Source organism: Salvelinus alpinus, chromosome 8 (assembly GCF_045679555.1).
Source record: "Salvelinus alpinus chromosome 8, SLU_Salpinus.1, whole genome shotgun sequence".
NCBI classification, from domain to species: domain Eukaryota; kingdom Metazoa; phylum Chordata; class Actinopteri; order Salmoniformes; family Salmonidae; genus Salvelinus; species Salvelinus alpinus.
The window spans coordinates 87704520-87726216 of NC_092093.1; the positions used below are offsets into that span (position 1 = coordinate 87704520).

A 21697-nucleotide genomic window follows, 5' to 3' on the forward strand; every position below is an offset into this window, starting at 1 on the left:
CACTGGAATCAGACATAAGAATGTAGAACAGAGTGTTCCAATGTACTTGTTCCATGTGATGCTGTGACTGAGTGAACTGCTTGCCAATGCTATCTTATTATCAGGTTAGTTGTAGTAGTTGTTGTAGTTTTAGTAGTTGTAGTAGTTCTAGTAGTTTTAGTAGTTGTAGTTAATTAAGTGATAATGCCTTCGAAGCCGGTGTTTGCAGGATACATTAGCATGTGTGTTCTTAGGCCCGAGACTAAGTCAAACCATGTCAATATATCCTCCAAACACCGGCTTCGAGGGCATTACCACTTTTATACAATGGGTTACCAGCATATTCAAATAAAAACTGAATTTGTATTAATTTATTCATATGATTTCATCCTTCCACGAGATATAGTCCCAACACAAATCTAGGGTTGCTACCTAAGCTGGCTTGTCAGTCGTTCGTTCTATCGGTTCGATGGCCAGAGACACAACACATTTGTTAAAGTGTTTTTGTTCCAAATCGATGAGCGCGACCCAGTCGTTCGTTCTAAATGTTCCGTTGCCATGATGGCTGGCAACATTCTCATCCCTTGCTTGCTAGCTAGCCAACTTTGGCGAACACAGTCACGTCAAACAGCGCAGTCAAAATAACAGCAAAGGCGTTGCATTTGCGTTTGTTTAAGCTGTTTTCTAGTGCTTCATTGTGGACACATCCATAAAAATGAGCTAATGATGCGCGATTTCACCAGGCATAGAACATTTGCTCTCACCCTGGGTAGGGCTTGAACAGTTTTGTAAAGAAGAATGGTGAAATATTGCCATATCTAGGTGTGCAAAGTTGGTAGAGACCTATCATAACAGACTCATTGCTGTAATTGCTGCCAAAGGTGCTTCCACCAAGTATTAACTCAGGGGGTTGGAGACTTATCCAATTATGACATTTCATTTTTGTATTTTTTATATATTTTTTCACAATAAAAATGAATTATAAGTGGAGTATGGTAGATAAGTGGAAAATCCTTTAAATGGATGAAACTCAGGCACTGACACAACAAAATGCGAAAAAAAAGTTCAAGGCTGTGTAAACTTTGTATAGGCACTGTATATCAGTTCTTGGCAATATTCTGGGAATGTTCAACAAAAAAAAAATATTGAACACATTAACATCATTAAGCTCAAAATTCTGTTCTCGGAACATGAAGAAAACTTTCCATAAAAACCACAAGAAAACGAAACATTCAGATAATGTTCTAAGAATGTGATTTAAAAGCATATACAGTCCGTTCTCAGCATCAACAAATCTCTCACTTTCCTCTATCTTGTTAAGTGTGTTCAGGTGTGTTGACCGCACTGAGTAATTGGCCACAAATGTTTTTAATGAACGTTTGCTTCTTTTGAAAATGGGGTCTGTTTGAATAGACTAAAATGAACAGCTTTGTATGCATAAAAAAAATGAGATGCTCGCTCCATCCTGGTGTCGCAGTGGACTAATTCCATGGATAGAGAACCGAAGATCAGAGGTTGGAATTGATTGATCATAAGTCATTGATGCCGTGTCTCAATAAACAAGACATGTGTTTGCATGATTCATGCCTGAGGAAATCTATTTCCATGTGTCCCATCTGTACTTAGAGTTATAAAAAATGCATTTATTATTGAAAAATTATGTGAACGTTTTAAGGAAGTTATTCGAAAACTTCCAAATAATTTATCATTTCCGTTCTCAGAGCATGAATAAAACCTCCCAGGAAAACTTAAGGAACCAGAGTAAAACGTTTTTCAGAACCTCCCTGCATCCAAATAAGAAGCGTTCACTTCTGTTATCAGCACGTTTAAAAAAACGTTTCGTTTTACCGGTCCCACAACCAATGTGAAACCATAATACAGTGCATTCTCACAACTTCCAAGGAACCAAATGTGCTAACTGTTCACACTGCAGGCCTTAATGCTGAAATCAGTTTTGTTTCTCAAATACGTTTTGGAATACTGACTGTCCAAACAGCGAGTTACAAGTGACCAAATCAGATTTGTGTGTGATAAGACAGCAGTCATTTGCTGACATAGTAACGACAGGTGTGTGGGCAGCGGTCTAGGCTGATTGGTGGCACGCGTGCTTCCTATCACTCAGAAGTGATGTGGCAAGTTACGGTGACAACAATGCCTGCCATGGACGTTTTCTCGTTACTTTGAATGTTCAAAAAACATAGAGCGAGAACACCTTTAAAGCCTCAAAGGATAAGATAAAAAAACTAGTCATTTTTGGCTAGCAACAGCAGTGACCTAGCTAGCTAGTTGGCAGTTTAGATTTCAAGCACAGTCATTCACTAATTTGTTTGTAAACAATTAACTAGCTACTTAGCTACCACATGTTCTTGTCAAACTGTCAACAGAGTAGCTAGCAAGCAACAAGATATGCCAAATAACAGTCTAAAAACCATTTGAGGATAAAACAAACTCGATTTGACCATTCAGAAACAAGTTGCATGGCCAGGAATAGGAATCGGATTTGTATCCGACTTCAAACCACCTAATAAGGTGGTTTGAAATGTGGCTTGAAATATCCGATTCCATGTGCTTTTTGTCAGTTCAGTCTGCAGGAAAAAGAACAGATTCGATTCGCATATGCAAAAAATTGGGATTTGAGTCACTTCAAACTGCCAATGTGAACAAGGCTTTAGTGATTCAGAACACATGAATTCACTGGTAGCCAATTTGACTCTGTCAAACCAGGCCTTCAAGATGACAGTGCACATTCCTTAAGGCTCTCAGTAGGAGAGCCAATCATTATGGAGTCTCCTCTCCATACACCCATCTTATCAAACTGGACTGTCATTACTGAAGAGTGCCTGATAACTTTCGATATCTCCATCCATAGATGCATCTCTCCTCCTATCCAACAACACCATGAGCTAACCTTGGTTTGGGATTATCTCTTGTGCCTCAGCTGTAGCACATTGCTCATGAATAGCTAAACAGGTTACGCCACAACGTTGCTAATCTCCTCCTTCCAGACACTCACACACACACACGCACGTGCGCACACACACACAGGCATTCAAGCGCAGTGTCGGCTAACGGCTGAGCCAGATCTGGAATGTTCCATCGTTTTCAGAAAGAAAGAAAATCTCTTGTTAGTTGACGGTAAGGATTAAAGGATAATATTCTAGGTTTGTTTTGTTTTTGGAACAATAGGAAAACACAATTAACTTTTCTGGGGTGGGGGGGGGGGGGGGGGTTGAACTTGAACCTGGCACTTTTCGTTTCTTGCATGGTTCAATGGTTGAACGGTAATTGCCACCAGAGTAAGTATGATTAGACTGAGGCTGAACAAGGCCGTGCATCATGACATTTGGTCAACTTCATTGTTGATCACAAGCGGCAGGCGTGTTTATTAAGACAGAAGCCCTAGTGACAACAGGAGAAGCAGAGACCAGCAGCACCCACGAATGACGAGTGTCCCCTACTGTTCAATAGTAGAAATGCAGTGAAGGTCTGTGTTCAAGAGAGAGATTCTAAAGTGGGTTTTCCTGTGTTACTTCTAGCGATGCCAAAGGAGAGTGCTGCAGAGAGGAAGGACACACACCCACCGCACACTAGCCTGATCCTGGGCATTCTCGTGGTCTTGCTCATCATGGCAGCCGCAGCCCTGGTCACTGTCTACATCTACCACCACCCTACATCAGCCGCAAGCCTCTTCTTCATCGAGGTGAGTCTATAATACCACTATGTGGCTATCTCAACATTCAAACGGTGTGCTGTTCAATCCCTGTGTGCTCCCTTCTCCCTGAATCTCCTCTTCACCTGTCTCTAATGGTGTCTCATATGTCTGTCCAGAAAGCATACAAAATATGAAAGAAGAGTGACTCTCCCCCATAACTGTCAATCAAGCTTATATACAAAGACATGTATTGCTTTGACTTGTCAACAGTCCATAAGTAACCACTGGATTTAGAAGTCCCTTCGTTCTGGACTGTCTTTACCGGTTGGTCAGTTATGTCCCCTGAAGTACCTTAGAACAGCAGGCTGAGACCCATGCTAGCCTAAGGGTAGTACAGTATTACAACTGCTTGTGAGGGAGTCTCTCTCTCTCTCTCTGTCTCTCTCTCTGCCTCTCTCTCTGCCTGTCAGGTTTGATTATGATGTGTGCTTTCCTAACCTACCCCAGCAGATGCTTCCTTCCAAGGTCAGGCAATATGTCTGCCAACCACTAGACGCCCGTACGTCAGGGTGGAATAACAAACTACTCCCACTGTGTTTCTCTGTGTGCATCCCTAATTACACCCTATTCCCTATTTAGTGCACTACTTTGTCGACAGGGCTCTGGTCAAAAAATAGGGTACTATATAGGGAATAAGGTGCCATTTGGGACCAAAGCTCTATCAGGCCCTCCACAACAAAAAAAAGTAGAGTCATAATCTGGTCAGCGTTCATTACACTTTATCCCTGTTTCTCCAACTCATAAATATGCATGATTACTTTCACAGGGCGCAGGCAGTGAAACATGGCTCCACATGGTTCTTTGATGATAAATGCCTACGAAAGCTTTGGCAATGAATTGGTTTTGGTTTCATTTGTACCGTTTGGACGTCGTAATGAGACTGATTGATGTTTAAACCTCGAGAAAAATAAATGACAAATGCGCAATCTTCAAGGTCATTATCGCACAACGAGCCAATCCCTCATCAAGGAACAATTTTCTCTGAGAGAATCAAATGCTTCTCCCTCGGAGCTCTCATCACTCACTGAGTGGTTTAGTACATGGCACATATCAAACGGCGAGAGCGTGTCAATTAATGTCATGACATTTACTCCCAATACATCTGTTTCAATCACGCATACCTAAGAGGTTATTAACTCTGGAAACGCCATATATTATATTTCGCTGTAATACAATGTGCTCGCTTGTTTCTACCGCTATACATCCATATGTAGCTCCGGGGGGAAGTTCTCCCTAGGTACAGATCTAGGATCAGCTTCCTCCTCTCCCTAATCCTAACCTTAACCATTAGTGGGGGAAATGCTAAACTAACCCAGGATCAGCGTTTAGGGGAAACAAGAAGAACGTGACAGCTACAGAGAGAGCTCAGCTGAAATAGGGTGTAGCACAGTGACCTAAACCTGGGCACAGGTCAGTAGCATTGCAGACCTTTGGCCTTTGACCCTAGTCTGTCACCTCAATGACCTCTAATCCCTCTCCCCTTCTCCAGAGACGTCCCAGCAGGTGGCCGGCCATGAAGTTCCGGCGAGGGTCCGGTCACCCGGCCTACGCGGAGGTGGAGCCCGTGGGCCAGGAGAAGGAGGGCTTCATTGAGTCTGAGCAGTGCTAAGGGGCATGCACCGCTCCCCCCCCCCCCCCCCCCCCATGCGACTGATTGACGCTGGTCTCTTGTTTTGTCGATTCAAACGCTCACTGTCAATATTGTGAAATGAGATGAGAAAATCGTGGCGGTGTCACTTTGAAATCCCATGCTTTTTATCTGGTGGTCTGAGAGTAGGCCTCGTGTTTGGTGGACTACCACGGTGAACCTTCAAACCTGGCTTGTTCAACAGAGATGTGATCTGAGAGCTGCTGAGGGAGGGTCACTGCCAGAGGGACTGTGCTGTGGGGAAAACCTTAAACTGATTTCAAGTCAGTTCTTCGTCCAAGCCCAAAGTCTTCGAACACTTCACACTCACGGTGGTGAACGTGACTGACTTCTCGGGGACAGAGGGAAAGTTACGGTGTCATTGAGTGGGTTGTACAGTGTGACTGCCCTACACTGGTGGTGTGTGATGTGAGGGGGGAGTAGTAGGAAGAATTATACAGTATATTTTTCAGAAAGAATACAGAGTATGTGAACAGAGATCTTGACTTTAAATGTTGGTGAGGCTGTATAGGCCTTTATATATCCTTTGGGGTTTTTGCTAATTTACTGTTCATGTTTTTCTGTTGCTTTTTTTTAACTGGGGTTTTATTATTCCTAATCAGTGAGGGGATTTTGTCTTGCTTTCCACTACCATAATAAGGCTTCTTTACCGTAGCTTTTACTCCATAGCGTGGTTCAATAGTGTGATATGCTCCTGCTACTGCCACTCATCCCACCAAGGAGTAGCAGACTTTTGTTGGTATCTCCTTTTTACATAAAGTTTGTTCGATTTTTTTATTTTTTATGTTGTTTTTTTTACATTGATTTCAGTACTGCCGTGCCATTCTTTCCCTGACTGGAGTTTGCTCAACATTCTTTGCACAAAGTTTTTCATGCACTTACATCTTTATTTCATTTGGTACAATTGCAAAATTGCGAGACAGGCGCTTTGTGAGTGTGTGTGGCTGTGTGTATGCATGGTCTAAATGTGAGTGAGCGCGTGTGTGTGTGTGTGTGTCTCTGTGTGCGTGTATGTTTGTGCGCGCATGTTCTGGTTCTGTGTAATTGATACTGAGTGGTTGACCGGAGGTATTTTACATCATTTATTATAAGTTTGGGACATACCTGGCTTGAGTATACCTAGGTTTTGATTTTATGTATACAATGTGGTTTTCAAGTAGTTTGACCCAGGGGCGTCAATTGGGTATGGCAGTCCCCATACCCTAGCTCAATACTAACCATTTAAAATAGGCTACTAAAATCATTCCAATCCCGATTTTAAAAGACAAATGCAGTTTAGCAGTATTAGCGGGGTGGCTTTAGGAACAAACATCCCTCGGAGCGGGATGGTGAACAGCACAACATTTATTTTAAAACAGTGTAGAGGTAGAAGATTGCTGTAGATGGCTAGGATGCTAGGTAACTGCCGTTTGACTTGGAATGAAATTAAACTAGAGTTTTTAATCCCAGTTCTGAGCTAGGGCGTCGCAGCTAATTGCTGTATGACGTGTTTGAGGTGAATGAAGCTACAGCAGCTGAGGTGATGATGGCTGGAGTCAATTTCGTTTTTTGCTGTTCTCCAAATAGCATTTCTTACTTTTTAAATTGTGTAGAAATGCATTAAATAACTTCGATCCCGGGCTATATCACAACCATCCATGATAGGGAGTCCCATAGGGTGGCGAACAATTGGCCCAGCGCCGTCCGGGTTTGGGGAGGGTTTGCCCGGGGTAGGCCATCATTGTAAATAAGAATTTGTTCTTAACGGACTTGCCTAGTTAAATAACATTTTAAAAAGCTGAAATGATGCCCCTGGTTTGACCTGCTGCTGAATCTGATCTTGTACAGGACTGGAGAATATGCGTTACTGTTCTATGGAGTGAGAAATCTGCCAAAACGTTAAACGAATGTAACATTAGAATCGTAAATAACTTGGTGGAGATTTTTGGCAGATATCTAACCCCATACTGTTCCAGCTCTTGTTCTATATTAATGGATGGCTAGTCCATGTCATTTAACCCTAGCATAGCATAGTGCCTTCACAAAGCATTCACACGCCTTGACTTTTTCCACATTTTGTTGTGTTACAGCCTAAAGTTTTTATGGATTAAATTGAGATTTTGTGTCACTGGCCTACACACAATACCCCATAATGTCAAAGTGGAAATATGTTTTCAGAAATGTAATTACAAATGAATTAAAAATGAAAAGCTGAAATGTCTTGAGTCAATAAGTATTCAACCCCTTTGTTATGGCAAGCCTAAATAAGTTCAGGAGTAAAGAAAACGCTCAGGGATTTCACCATGAGGCCAGTGGTGACTTTAAAACAGTTAGAGTGATAGGAGAAACCTGAGGATGGATCAACAACATTGTAGTTTCTCCACAATACTAACCTAAATGACAGAGTGAAAAGAAGGAAGCCTGTACACAATACAAATATTCCAAAATATGCATCCTGTTGGAAATAAAGCACTAAAGTAAAACTGCAAAAAATGTTGCAAATAAATAAACTTCATGTCTGTCCTGACTACAAAGCATTATGTTTGGGACAAATCCAACACATCACTGAGTACCACTCTTCATATTTTCAAGCATGGTGGCGGCTGCATCATGTTATGGGTATGCTTGTCATCGACAAGGACTAGGGAGTTTTTGTAGGATAAAAATAAATGAAATAGAGCTAAGCACAGGCAGAATACTAGAGGAAAACCTGGTTCTGTCTGCTTTCAAACAGACACTGGGAGACAAATTCACCTTTCAGCAGGACAATAACCTAAAACACAAGGCCAAATATACTCTGGAGTTGCTTACCAAGACGTAATTGAATGATCCTGAGTGGCCTAGTTATAGTTTTGTCTTAAATCGACTTGAAAATGACTGTCTAGCATTGATAAACAGCAAACTTGACAAAGCTTAAAGAGTAATGCACAAAAATTGTACAATCCAGCTGTAATCGCTGCCAAAGGTGATTCTAACATGTATTGACTCAGGGGTGTGAAGTATATACAGTACCAGTCAAAAGTTTGGACACACCTATTCATTCAAGGGTTTTTATTATATTTTTACTATTTTCTACATAGTAGAATACTAGTGAATACCTCAAAACTATGAAATAACACATATGGAATCATGTAGTAACCAAAAAAGTGTTTAACAAATAAAAATATATTTTTTATTTGAGATTCTTCAAAGTAGCCACTCTTTGCCTTGATGAAAGCTTTGCACACTATTAGCATTCTCTCAACCAGCTTCATGAGGTAGTCACATGGAATGCTTTTCAACAGTCTCACATGCTGAGCACTTGTTGGCTGCGTTTCCTTCACTCTGCAGACCAACATACGCACTATACACACACATGCTCATAGATTTAGTACTGTAGACATGTGGTAGTGGTGGAGTAGGGGCCTGAGGGCACACAGTGTGTTGTGAAATCTGTGAATGTATTGTAACTTTTTTTAAATTGTATAAACTGCCTTCATTTTGCTGGACCCCAGGAAGAGTAGCTGCTGCATTGGCATTGCAGACCAACTCATCCTAAACCATCTCAATTGGGTTGAGGTCGGGTGATTGTGGAGGCCAGGTCATCTGAAGCAGCACTCCACCACTCTCCTTCTTGGTCAAATAGCCCTTACACAGCCTGGAGGTGTGTTTTGGGTCATTGTCCTGTTGAAAAACAAATGATAGTCCCACTAACACAAACTAGATGGGATGGCGTATCACTGCAGAATGCTGTGGTAGCCATGCTGGTTAAGTTTGCCTTGAATTCTAAATATATCACTGACAGTGTCACCAGCAAAGCACCCCCACACCATAACACAAACTCCTCCATGCTACACGGTGGTAACCACACATGTGGAGATAATCCGTTCACCTACTCTGCGTCTCACAAAGACACGCTGGTTGGAACCACAAATGTCAAATTTGGACTCATCAGACCAAAGGACAGATTTCCACCGGTCTAATGTCAATTGCTCATGTTTCTTGGCCCAAGCAAGTCTCTTCTTCTTATTGGTGTCCTTTAGTGGTGGTTTCTTTGCAGCAATTCGACCATGAAGGCCTGATTCGCACAGTCTCCTCTAAACAGTTGATGTTGAGTTGTGTATGTTACTTGAACTCTGTGAAGCATTTATTTGGGCTGCAATCTGAGGTGTAGTTAATTGCAGATTTCTGAGGCTGGTAACTCTAATGAACTTATCCTCTGCAGCAGAGGTAACTCTGAGTCTTCCTTTCCTGTGGCGGTCCTCATGAGAGCCAGTTTCATCATAGCGCTTGATGGTTTTTGCGACTGCACATTCAAAGTTCTTGAAACTTTCCAGATTGACTGACCTTCATGTCTTAAAGTAATAATCGAGTAATGATGGACTGCTGTTTATCTTTGCTTATTCGAGCTGTTCTTGCCATAATATGGACTTGGTCTTTTACCAATAGAGAATGCCAAGAGTGTGCAAAGCTGTCATCATGGCAAAAGGTGGCTACTTTGAAGAATCTCAAATAAAAAATATATTTTGAATTGTTTAACACTTTTTTTGGTTACTACATGATTCCATATGTGTTATTTCATAGTGTTGATGTCTTCACTATTATTCTACAATGTAGAGAATAGTAAGAATAAATAAAAACCCTGAAATGAGTAGGTGTGTCCAAACCTTTGACTGGTACTGTGTATGTGATATTTCTGTAATTCATTTTCAATAAATTTGCTAACATTTCTAAAACATGTTTTTACATTGTCATTATGGGGTATGTGTGTAGCTGTGTGAGAGAATTTTTCTTGCTGTAATTTAGGCTGTAACAACAAAATGTGGAATAAGTCAAGGGGTCTGAATACTTTCTGAAGGCTCTGTATAAACTTAAACCTTTGTAGATTGCCTCAAAACATGTACAGATTTCAGGTTATGAATGAAAAATCTTACATATTACATGTTAGATTATTACTATTTTGTCTTTCTTTTTGAGTGGCCTCTCTTTTTTATTCAAATGTGAAATAATGAATCAATCATTGCATATCTGCTGTTGCTGATCGATATACAGGACAAGGCTTTCATGCATTGATCAAATCAAACCAAAAAAAGTTTTTTGTTGCTTCAAACTTATGATTTACAGTACCAGTCAAAAGTCTGGACACACCTACTCATTCAAGGGGTTTTCATTATTTTTACTATTTTCTACATTGTGGAAAAATAGTGAAAACATCAAAACTATGAAATAACACATATGGAATCATGTAGTAACCAAAAAAGTTTAAAACAAATTAAAATACAGTTGAAGTCGGAAGTTTACACACAGTTACGTTTGAGTCATTAAAACCTCTTAAGGATTAGCCCCTTTTTTTCAATTTTCGCCTAAAATGACAAATCTAACTGCCTGTTGCTCAGAACCTGAAGCATGGATATGCATATTCTTGGTACCATTTGAAAGGAAACACTTTGAAGTTTATGGAAATGTGAAAGGAATGTAGTAGAATATAACACAATAGATCTTTTAAAAAATTTAAATATTTAACCTTTATTTAACCAGGTAGGCAATTTGAGAACAAGTTCTCATTTACAATTGCGACCTGGCCAAGATAAAGCAATAAAATAAAAAAAATAAAAAAATAAAAAAAGACAATACAAAGAAAAAACTAACCGTTCTTTTGTATTTTTTTGGTACCATCGTCTTTGAAATGCAAGAGAAAGGCCATAATGTATTATTCCAGCCCAGGTGCAATTTAGATTTTGGCCAGAAGATGGCATCAGTGTATGTGAAAAGTGTTCGACTGATCCAATTAACCATTGCGTTTCTGTTCATAACGTTGTATCAAATCTGCCCAAATGTGCCTAATTTGTTTATTAATAACTTTTCATGTTCAAAATTGTGCACTCTCCTCAAACAACAGAAGAGTATTTGTTTCACTGTAATAGCTACTGTAAATTGGACAGTGCAGTTAGATGAACAAGAATTTAAGCTTTCTGCCAATATCAGATATGTCTATGTCCTGGGTAATTTTCTTGTTACTTACAACCTCATGCTAATCGCATTAGCCTACGTTAGCTCAACCGTCCCATGGAAGGAACACCAATCCCGAGGAAGTTTAATTAAACCTAATTTTTCAACCACTCCACAAATTTCTTGTTAACAAACTATAGTTTTGGCAAGTCGGTTAGGACATCTACTTTGTGCATGACAAGTAATTTTTCCAACAATTGTTTTCAGACAGATTATTTCACTTATAATTCACTGTATCACAATTCCGGTGGGTCAGAAGTTTACAAACACTAAGTTGACTGTGCCTTTAAACAGCTTGGACAATTCTAGAAAATGATGTCTTGGCTTTAGAAGCTTCTGATAGGCTAATTGACATCATTTTAGTCAATTGGAGGTGTACCTGTGGATGTATTTCAAGGCCTACCCTCAAACTTAGTGCCTCTTTGTTTGACATCATGGGAAAATATTTTTAAAAATCAGCCAAGACCTCAGAAAAACAAATGTAGACCTCCACAAGTCTGGTTCATCCTTGGGAGCAATGCTACCAAATACTAATTGAGTGTATGTAAACTTCTGACCCACTGGGAATGTGATGAAAGAAATAAAAGCTGAAATAAATAATCCTCTCTACTATTATTCTGAAATTTCACATTCATTAAATAAAGTAGTGATCCTAACTGACCTAAGATAGGGAATTTTTACTAGGATTAAATGTCAGGAATTGTGAAAAACTGAGTTTTAATGTATTTGGCTAAGGTGTATGTAAACTTCTGACTTCAACTGTATACTTTATATTTTAGATTCTTCAAAGTAGCCACCCTTTGCCTTCATGAAAGCTTTGCACACTCTTGGTATTCTCTCAACCAGCTTCATGAGGAATGCTTTTCCATCAGTCTTGAAGGAGTTCCCACATATGCTGAGCACTTGTTGGCTGCTTTTCCTCCACTGCAGTCCAACTCATCCCAAACCATCTCAACTGGGTTGAGGTTGGGTGAATGTCTGGCCAGGTCATCTGATGCAGCACTCCATCACTCTCCTTGGTCAAATAGCCCTTACATAGCCCGGAGGTGTGTTTCTGGTCATTGTCCTGTTGAAAAACAAATGATAGTCCCACTAAGCGCAAACCAGGTGGGATGGTGTATTGCTGCAGAATGCTGTGGTAGCCATGCTGGTTAAGTGTGCCTTGAATTCTAAATAAATCACTGACAGTGCCACCAGCAAAGCATCCTCACACCATCACACCTCCTCCATGCTACACGGTGGGAAACACACATGCGGAGATCATCGGTTCACCTACTCTGCGTCTCACTAAGACACGGCGGTTGGAACCAGAAATCTCAAATTTGGACTCATCAGACCAAAGGACAGAATTCCACCGGTCTAATGTCCATTGCTCATGTTTCTTGGCCCAAGCAAGTCTCTTCTTATTATTGGTGTCCTTTAGTAGTGGTTTCTTTGCAGCAAATCGACCAAGAAGGCCTGATTCACTCAGTCTCCTCTGAACAGTTGATGTTGAGATGTGTCTGCTACTTGAACTCTGTGAAGCATTTATTTGGGCTGAAATCTGAGGTGCAGCTAACTCTAATGAACGTATCCTTTGCAACAGAGGTAACTCTGGGTCTTCCTTTCCTGTGCCGGTCCTCATGAGAGCCTGTTTCATTATAGCGCTTGATGGTTTTTGCGACTGCACTTTAAGAAACTTTCAAAGTTCTTGAAATGTTTTAGATTGACTGACCTTCATGTCTTAAATTAATGATGGACTGTCATTTCTATTTTTCCCCTTTTTTTTAAATTAACAAATAGGACTATCTTCTGTATGCCACCCCTACCTTGTCACAACACAACTGATTGGCTCAAATGCATTAAGAAGGAAATAAATTCCACAAATTAACTTTTAACAAGGCACACCTGTTAATTGAAATGCATTCCAGGTGACTACCTCATGAAGCTGGTTGAGAGAATACCAAGAGTGTGCAAAGCTGTCATCAAGGCAAAGTATGGCTACTTTGAAGAATCTCAAATATAAAATATATGTTGATTTGTTTAACACTTTTTTGGTTACTACATGATTCCATATGTGTTATTTCATAGTTTTGATGTCTCCACTATTATTCTACAAGAAAAATAAAGAAAAATCCTGGAATGAGTACGTGTGTCTAAACCTTTGACTGGTACTGTATATACTGTACCAAGACCAACCGAACAAACAAAATGAAATGTATTTCAACATAAATTGTAGATTGATCTGAGAAATATGCCATGTGTTACAATAGTAAACACTGTACTATTTACAATTACAAAGGATTCTACAGAAAATTATCTCATTTACATTTACATTTAAGTCATTTAGCAGACGCTCTTATCCAGAGCGACTTACAAATTGGTGCATTCACCTTATGATATCCAGTGGAACAACCACTTTACAATAGTGCATCTAACTCTTTTAAGGGGGGGGGGGGGGGGTTAGAAGGATTACTTTATCCTATCCTAGGTATTCCTTAAAGAGGTGGGGTTTCAGGTGTCTCCGGAAGGTGGTGATTGACTCCGCTGACCTGGCGTCGTGAGGGAGTTTGTTCCACCATTGGGGTGCCAGAGCAGCGAACAGTTTTGACTGGGCTGAGCGGGAACTGTACTTCCTCAGAGGTAGGGAGGCGAGCAGGCCAGAGGTGGATGAACGCAGTGCCCTTGTTTGGGTGTAGGGCCTGATCAGAGCCTGAAGGTACGGAGGTGCCGTTCCCCTCACAGCTCCGTAGGCAAGCACCATGGTCTTGTAGCGGATGCGAGCTTCAACTGGAAGCCAGTGGAGAGAGCGGAGGAGCGGGGTGATATATATATGTATATGTATCAATGTAACAGTATAACTTTAGTACGTCCCCTCGCCCCGACCTCGGGCGCGAACCAGGGACCCTCTGCACACATCAACAACAGTCGCCCACGAAGCGTCGTTACCCATCGCTCCACATCTCAATGTGCAATATAATATTCATTATATATATATATATATATAGTATATATGGGGCTCCACATCTCAATGTGCAATATAATATTCATCTAGTTTCATTATGCATTTCTAATTTTCAAAGGTTTAGTGATATCATAGATGGAATTATTTAGAGTTACATCATCTATTTTGAATTAATCCCCCATTGCACTGAGACCAAAGACCCATCACAATGTTTATTTTGTCAGCATACTAAAATGTTCTCCACCCTGTACCGTGAGAGCTTCCCTGGGTCCCAATGTTCCCAATCTCTCACTCCATTCCCCACCGGCCAAATGATATCTCACCACTTAACGTTGTATCAAACCACTGCATCTCCTACGGCAGTCACCACTTTGAACACACCACCTCAGACCTATATTCACTCAGACAAACACATAGAGACACACGTAGACACACGCAGAGAAACACGCACACACACACACTCCAGAACTCAACCCTGCTTTATTCATTACTAGTCCATCTACAGAGGTTGAGTGACTGAGCACAGCAACCCACTACTCCACTCTACTGAACATTACTGTAGGACCCAAGGACTTTCAAGCCCCCTGCACGAGAGCAGCCCTTTCACGACGCCCTATAATATCAAATTATTTTCCAAAACAGTGTTAAAGAGCAGATGGGACAGAGGGGGGTGGACGTGACTACCCCAAATGGCTTTTCCATGCCTACAGACATTTTATCTAAGTCCCACATGTTACCCTATTCTCTACATAGTACACTATAAAGGGAATAGGGTGCCATTTGGGACTGAGACAGATTGGCTGAGTTTTCACCTGTGGAGAAATGCTGTGTAGTTTGGGCATTCTGGGACATTTGCTTGTTCCACTCTGCCACCGGAAACGGCTAATGTTTTTATAGCCACTCAAAGTCTGTGTCCCAAATGGCACTCTAATCCTTATTTAGTGCGCTAGTTAGACCAGGAGCCATAGGGCTCTGGTCAAAAGCAGTGTTCTACATAGGGAAAAGGTTGTCATTCAGTAGGACGGAGCGTTCAGTCTATGTTACACAGAGTGATTGCAACACTTTCAAACGAGCTGGTCTGTGATAAGAAAGCTATTTGTGTTTCTCCAGTAATCACTTGCGTCACTAATCTCACACTGATTGCTTTCACCCAACATGCTAACATGGCTTTTTTTAGATTGAGAAGAGCAACATTGTGCTGTTGTTGAGATAGGGTGCACCCTACTGCAGAGTGCGGTTACTCTTGTTTCCAGACAAATGAGGTGAAACGAACGATGTAACTCAACAGTGATTGCCTGACCTCAAAATGGAGGACAGAGGATTCAAATTTCTTCTAAACTGTGACCCCATGTTTTGTTCCCGATCTCATTGGAGAATTCTTTAGGAAACGATGACTCGACATTAGAGCCGGGAAAAAAATCACACAATACCCTAGCAGCCGGTCATTTCTGTAACCACTGTCATTTTGATTGCATTTTAAATAATAAAGAAAGTTGTTTAAATCACATTTCCACTATGCTGTCCACATCGAACCTTAGTTACTGTTGTGACATTGGGGAATGGTACAGTACGAATATAATGAATCATTTAAACATAAGCAGCAACACAAAAGAGACTGCCCTGGTGACCATGCTGCCCCTCTCGGTCTGTCTCTTATTCTCCTCCCCCTGATGTGTTTTCATTCCCTCCAGCAGAGTCCCTCTTCTTCTTCTTCTTCCCCCTTTGAACTCTGTTGGTTCTTCCCGCCGTGTGAGTGCGGACAGCTCTCCGTCTCTCGACGGGGGACAGTATTTTACTGGGCCGTTCCCCATCGATCGCGATGATTCTAGTAAACAAACAAAACCACTCAGTGGAGTGTTAGGGTAGCCAGTATTTCATCAGCTGTTCATTCTGTTCCTTCTTGCAGCATTGATGTAAAATACGTTTTTAAAAAAAAGTGGAAATATGAAATGACTATGGCTGGGTAATGTAGTGTAGTCTGCTGGATTTAGCCTCTACATCAATGCGTTTTCGCATTGCAATTCAGCCAAAGCAGTGACTGCAATCTCCCCGGAAATTGAGTTTTCGACAATCGCTAAGAGGAAATATTCTGGTGGTAGTCTATACTATCATTCAAACACAAAGCTTGGTCCGAATTATTCACTGGCAAACACCCTCCTAGCATCAGCAAAAACTGTCCCATCCAACCCAAATTCACTGTTGACTATTCTATTTCCCTGCTTTTGTGGATTAATAAATGAATGGCGCGCACACACACACACACACACACACACACACACACACACACACACACACACACACACACACACACACACACACACACACACACACACACACACACACACACACACACACACACACACAGAGAAACAGATTGAGGAGGCTTGTAGTAAACATTAGTATTCTGTACCCCCAAGCCACTAGACCCCATAACAGAGATGGTTAATTGAAATATCACACCACAAACTCAAACAACTCAAAACCCCCTGGACCCTCTCCAATTCGCATACCGCCCTAACAGATCCACAGATGACGCAATCCCTACTGCACTCCACACCACCCTCTCCCACCTCGACAAGAGGAACACAAGCAAGAATGCTGTTCATTGACAGATCAGTGTTCAACACCATAGTGCCCTTCAAGCACATCATTAAGCTAAGGACCCTGGGACTGAACACCACCTTCTGCAACTGGATCCTGGACTTCCTGACGTGCTACCGCCAGGTGGTGAGGGTAGGCAACATCACATCCGCCATGCTGACCCTCAACACGGGGGCCCCTCAGGGGTGCATGCTTGGGACCCCTCAGGGGTGTGTGCTTAGTCCCCTCCTGTACTCTCTGTTCACCCACGACAGCGTGGCCGAGCACGACTCCAACACCTTCATTACGTTTGATGACGACATGACGGTTGTAAGCCTGATCACTGACGACGATGAGACAGCCTATAGGGAGGTCAGACACCTGGCAGTGTAGTGCCAGGACAACAACCTCTCCGTCAACGCCAGCAAAACTAAGGAGTTGATCTTAGACTACAGGAATCTGAGGGCTGAGCATGCCCCCAGTACATCACTGGGCCCGAGCTCCCTGCCATCCCAGATGTCTCTACACCAGGCGGTGTCAGAGGAAGGGGCCCTAAAAATTGTCAAAGACTCCAGCCTCCCAAGTAATTGACTTTTCTTTCTGCTACCACACAGCAAGCATTACCGATGCAAAAAGTTTGGAACCAACAGTACCCTGAAAAGCTTGTACCCCCAAGCCATAAGGCTGCTAAATAGTTAACCAAATAGCCAAGTGTCATATCTGGAGGAAACCTGGCACCATTCCTATGGTGAAGCATGGTGGTAGCGGTATCATGCTGTGGGGATGTTTTTCAACGGCAGGAACTGGGAGACTAGTCATGATTGAGGGAAAGATGAACGGAGCAAAGTGCAGAGAGATCCTTGATGAAAACCTTCTATAGAGCGCTCAGGACCTCAGACTGGGGCGAAGGTTCACCTTCCAACAGGACAACGAACCTAAGCACACAGCCAAGACAATGCAGCAGGGGCTTCGGGACAAATCTCTGAATGTATTTGAGTGGCCCAGCCAGAGCTCGGACTTGAACACGATCAAACATCTCTGGAGAGACCTGAAAATAGCTGAGCAGCAATGCTCCCCATCCAACCTGACAGAGCTTGAGAGGATCTGCAGAGAAGAATGGGAGAAACTCCCCAAATACAGGTGTGTCAAGCTTGTCATGTCATACCCAAGAAGACTCTAGGCTGTAATCCCTGCCAAAGGTGCTTCAGCAAAGTACTGAGTAAAGGGTCTAAATACTTGTGTAACTGTGATATTTCTGGGGGGGGGGGGGGGGGGGTATATAAAATTGGAGTAATTATGGGGTATTGTGTGTAGATTGATGGAAAAAAAGAAGATATTATACATTTTTAGAATAAGACTAACGTAACAAGATGTGGAAAAAGTCAAGCAATCTGAATACTTTCCAAATGCACTGTATCTACTTAAATTACCTGGAACACCTGCACATCGACTCGGTACTGGTACCCGTGTATATAGCCAAGTTATAGTTACTCATTGTATATTCATTATTGCGTTATCAATTTCTATTATTTCCTCTCTCTCTCTCTCTCTCTCTGCATTGTTGGAAAGGGCCCAGAAGAAAGCATTTCACTGTTGGTCTACAAAGCATGTGACAAATAACATTCGATTTAAAAGATTTCAAATGAGCTCGGCAGTCCAGGGTCTGACAGCTAGGCTACACACGGCGCGGCAGCATGTGTGTGTCTACCTGGATGCTTCTCACTGAAGCGGTGATTGACTATGTAAACAGGAGTTTGATTTGCTGTTCCTTCTCTGAACGTGACAGATCTTTGGTGTAAATTGAAGGCAGGTTTCGTTGAGCAAATGTTGGGAGATGAGAGCGGCTGTTTGACTCTCTGTCAGCCTGGCAGGCTGACTGGGGAATTCACTGCTGCTATACTTGTTCAAGGAATACAAGTGTGTGTTTTTAGGATTAGCACCTATAGCGATAGACCAGGGCCAGGGGGGAGTGGACCACACAGAGAGTGGACCACACACACGCATGCACAAACATGCACACACACAATTGTTATCCCATCCTTCCTGATAAACCATGTGGTCCAATAAATAACAGCAAGAGCGTACTTGTTTTATAAGCATTTTGTAACCGTCCTCAGGGAAAACAGTAAGAATAGCCAAAAGAAAGAAAACTTCACCAAGCCAGAAAGAAGCCTGTCACCAGAGCGTGATTTAAAACAAACACGAGTCTACCCCTAGAGGAATACACTAGACAGGGGTAACACACCATGAAGGCGTAGAGAGACATGCAGAAGAAAGCACCAGACTCTGAAACAATAACATTGTGTCCCTTTCTCCATATCCCACCTCAGGTGGGCCACTGGAGGAGAGCACTGGGGTTTAGGTAACGGTGGGAATGGAGATGTGCACTGCCAAGAGGATTTCTCTATACTGTCAGTGGTTTTGTACCAGTGGCAGTGGCCAGTCCAACGGTGTAGTGTACTATAATATTATACATATAGTATAGTAGTATTATAGTATAACATGCCCGTAAGCATAATAATCTGGTGAAACCAGCCTGGCAACCACCCCTCTAAAATGAGCAGAACAGTAGGTATGGATGGTCCACTGAGTGTTATCAGCAAGTGCACATATGATGTCTTATTGCCATCTAGTGGTAGTGAGTGGTACTCATGGAACAGTGTATTTGGAATAGTCTCGAGACATCTGCCTTGCCTCACACAATTTTCAAATGCTACGGTTGCCTAGGGTCTGGTTTGAGACTACATTTGGAATAGGATGCAATTTGAATTCATATGATAGTCTAAAAATCATCTGTCCTCGGTTACAACACTCACCGGAGTTCCAAACAGCCTCTGGAAGCAAAGTCAGCACAGTTTTTTACACTACTGCTACTCGCTGTTTATTATCTATGCATAGTCACTTTATCCGTACCTGTATGTACAATTTACCTCGAGCACATTGACTCGGTACCCATACCTCCTGTATGTAGCCTCATTATTGTTATTTTATTGTTACTTTTTTCCTTTCGTTTATTTCGGAAATATTTTTTCTTAAAACTGCATTGTTGGTTAAGGGTTTGTAAGTAAGCATTTCATAGCAACTCCATATTACTGCCCGTGATTTTGGCATGAGGTGTTCGACGAGCCGGTGTCCACATACTTTTGGTCAAGTAGTGTATCATGGTTTCCATAACAACTCAACTTCTCATTAGTCAGCCTGCCTGTTAATTTTGGAGGTATCGCTAATCAGTCATTATTGACTACAATCACTCTGACAGACACACTCCACATTGACCGATACTCCAAGGGCTCCACTTAACCTCAAAGTCTAAGCAAGGACCACTTAACCTCAAAGTCTAAGCAAGGACCACTTAACCTCAAAGTCTAAGCAAGGACCACTTAACCTCAAAGTCTAAGCTGTTGGGGGAGGGGTGTCTGTCCTACATCTAGGAGATACAGTGCATTCGGGAAAGTACTCAGACCCCTTGACTTTTTCCACATTTTGTTACGTTACAGCCATACTCTAAAATGGATTAAAGTGTGTTTTTTTCCATCATCAATCTACACGCAATACCCCATAATGACAAAGCAAAAACAGGTTTAGAAATTTTTGCAAATGTATAAAAACAAATTAAAACAAAATATTACCTTTATATAAGTATTCAGACCATTTACTCAGTACTTTGTTGAAGAACCTTTGACAGATATTACAGCCTCGAGTCTTCTTGGGTATGACGCTACAACCTTGGGACACCTGTATTTGGAGAGTTTCTCCCATTCTTCCCTGCAGATCCTCTCAAGCTCTGTCAGGTTGGATGGGGAGCGTCACTGCATAGTTATTTTCAGGTCTCTCCAGAGATGCTAGATTGGGTTCAAGTCCGGGCTCTGACCTGGCCACTCAAAGACATTGAGACTTGTCCCGAAGCCACTCCTGCGTTGTCTTGGCTGTGTGCTTAGTGTCTTTGTCCTGTTGGAAGGTGAATCTTCTCCTCAGTCTGAGGTCCTGAACAGGTTTTCATCAAGGATCTCGCTGTACATTGCTACATTTATCTTTCCCTCGATCCTGACTAGTCTCCCAGTCCCTGCCACTGAAAAACATCCCCACAGCATGATGCTGCCACCACCATGCTTCACCGTAAGGATGGTGCCAGGTTTCCTCCAGACGTGACGCTTGGCATTCAGGCTAAAGAGTTCAATCTTGATTTCATCAGACCTGAAAATCTTGTTTATCATGGTCTGAGAGTCCTTTAGGTGCCTTTTGGCAAACTCCAAGTGGCTGTCATGTGCCTTTTACTGAGGAGTGGCTTCCGTCTGGCCACTCTACCATAAAGGCCTGATTGGTGGAGTACTGCAGAGATGGTTGTCCTTCTGGAAGCTTCTCACATCTCCACAGAGGAACTCTGGAGCTCTGTCAGAGTGACCATTAAGTTCTTGGTCACCTCCCAGACCAAGGTCCTTCTCCCCCGATTGCTCAGTTTGGCCGGGCAGCCAGCTCTAGGAAGAGTCTTGGTGGTTCAAAACTTCTTCCATTTAAGAATGATGGAGGACACTGTGTTCTTAGGGACCTTCAATGCTGCAGACATTTTTTTGGTACCCTTCCCCAGATCTGTCCCTCGACACAACCCTGTCTCGGAGCTCTGCGGACAATTCCTTCGACCTCATGGCTTGGTTTTTGCTCTGACATACACTGTCAACTGTGGGACCTTATATAGACAGATGTGTGCCTTTCCAAATCATGCCCAATCAGTTGAATTTATCATAGGTGGACTCCAAGCAAGTTGTAGAAACATCTCACAACAATTTCATGTCTCATAGCAAAGGGTCTGAATAATAAGGTATCTGTTTTTTTATTCATAATACATTTGATACCATTTCTAAAAACCTGT

General features: G+C 42.0%; 2 protein-coding genes and 1 long non-coding RNA gene across 3 annotated transcripts in view; 1 reads left to right on the plus strand and 2 right to left on the minus strand.

The window, feature by feature from the left end:
• Positions 1 to 7535, plus strand: part of LOC139583844 (plexin domain-containing protein 2-like) — a 183950-nt gene extending 176415 nt beyond the window's left edge. Inside the window, exons 13-14 of the mRNA XM_071415391.1 lie at positions 3516 to 3679; positions 5181 to 7535. Coding sequence (XP_071271492.1) covers positions 3516 to 3679; positions 5181 to 5300 — 284 coding nt within the window. The 3' untranslated portion in view covers positions 5301 to 7535. The remainder of the gene's footprint in view (positions 1 to 3515; positions 3680 to 5180) is intronic.
• LOC139583845 (GTPase IMAP family member 4-like) overlaps positions 1 to 21697 on the minus strand; it is a 796172-nt gene that overhangs the window by 761954 nt on the left and 12521 nt on the right. The gene's annotated exons all lie outside the window — the stretch shown is intronic.
• LOC139583847 (uncharacterized) overlaps positions 1 to 21697 on the minus strand; it is a 92757-nt gene that overhangs the window by 24608 nt on the left and 46452 nt on the right. The gene's annotated exons all lie outside the window — the stretch shown is intronic.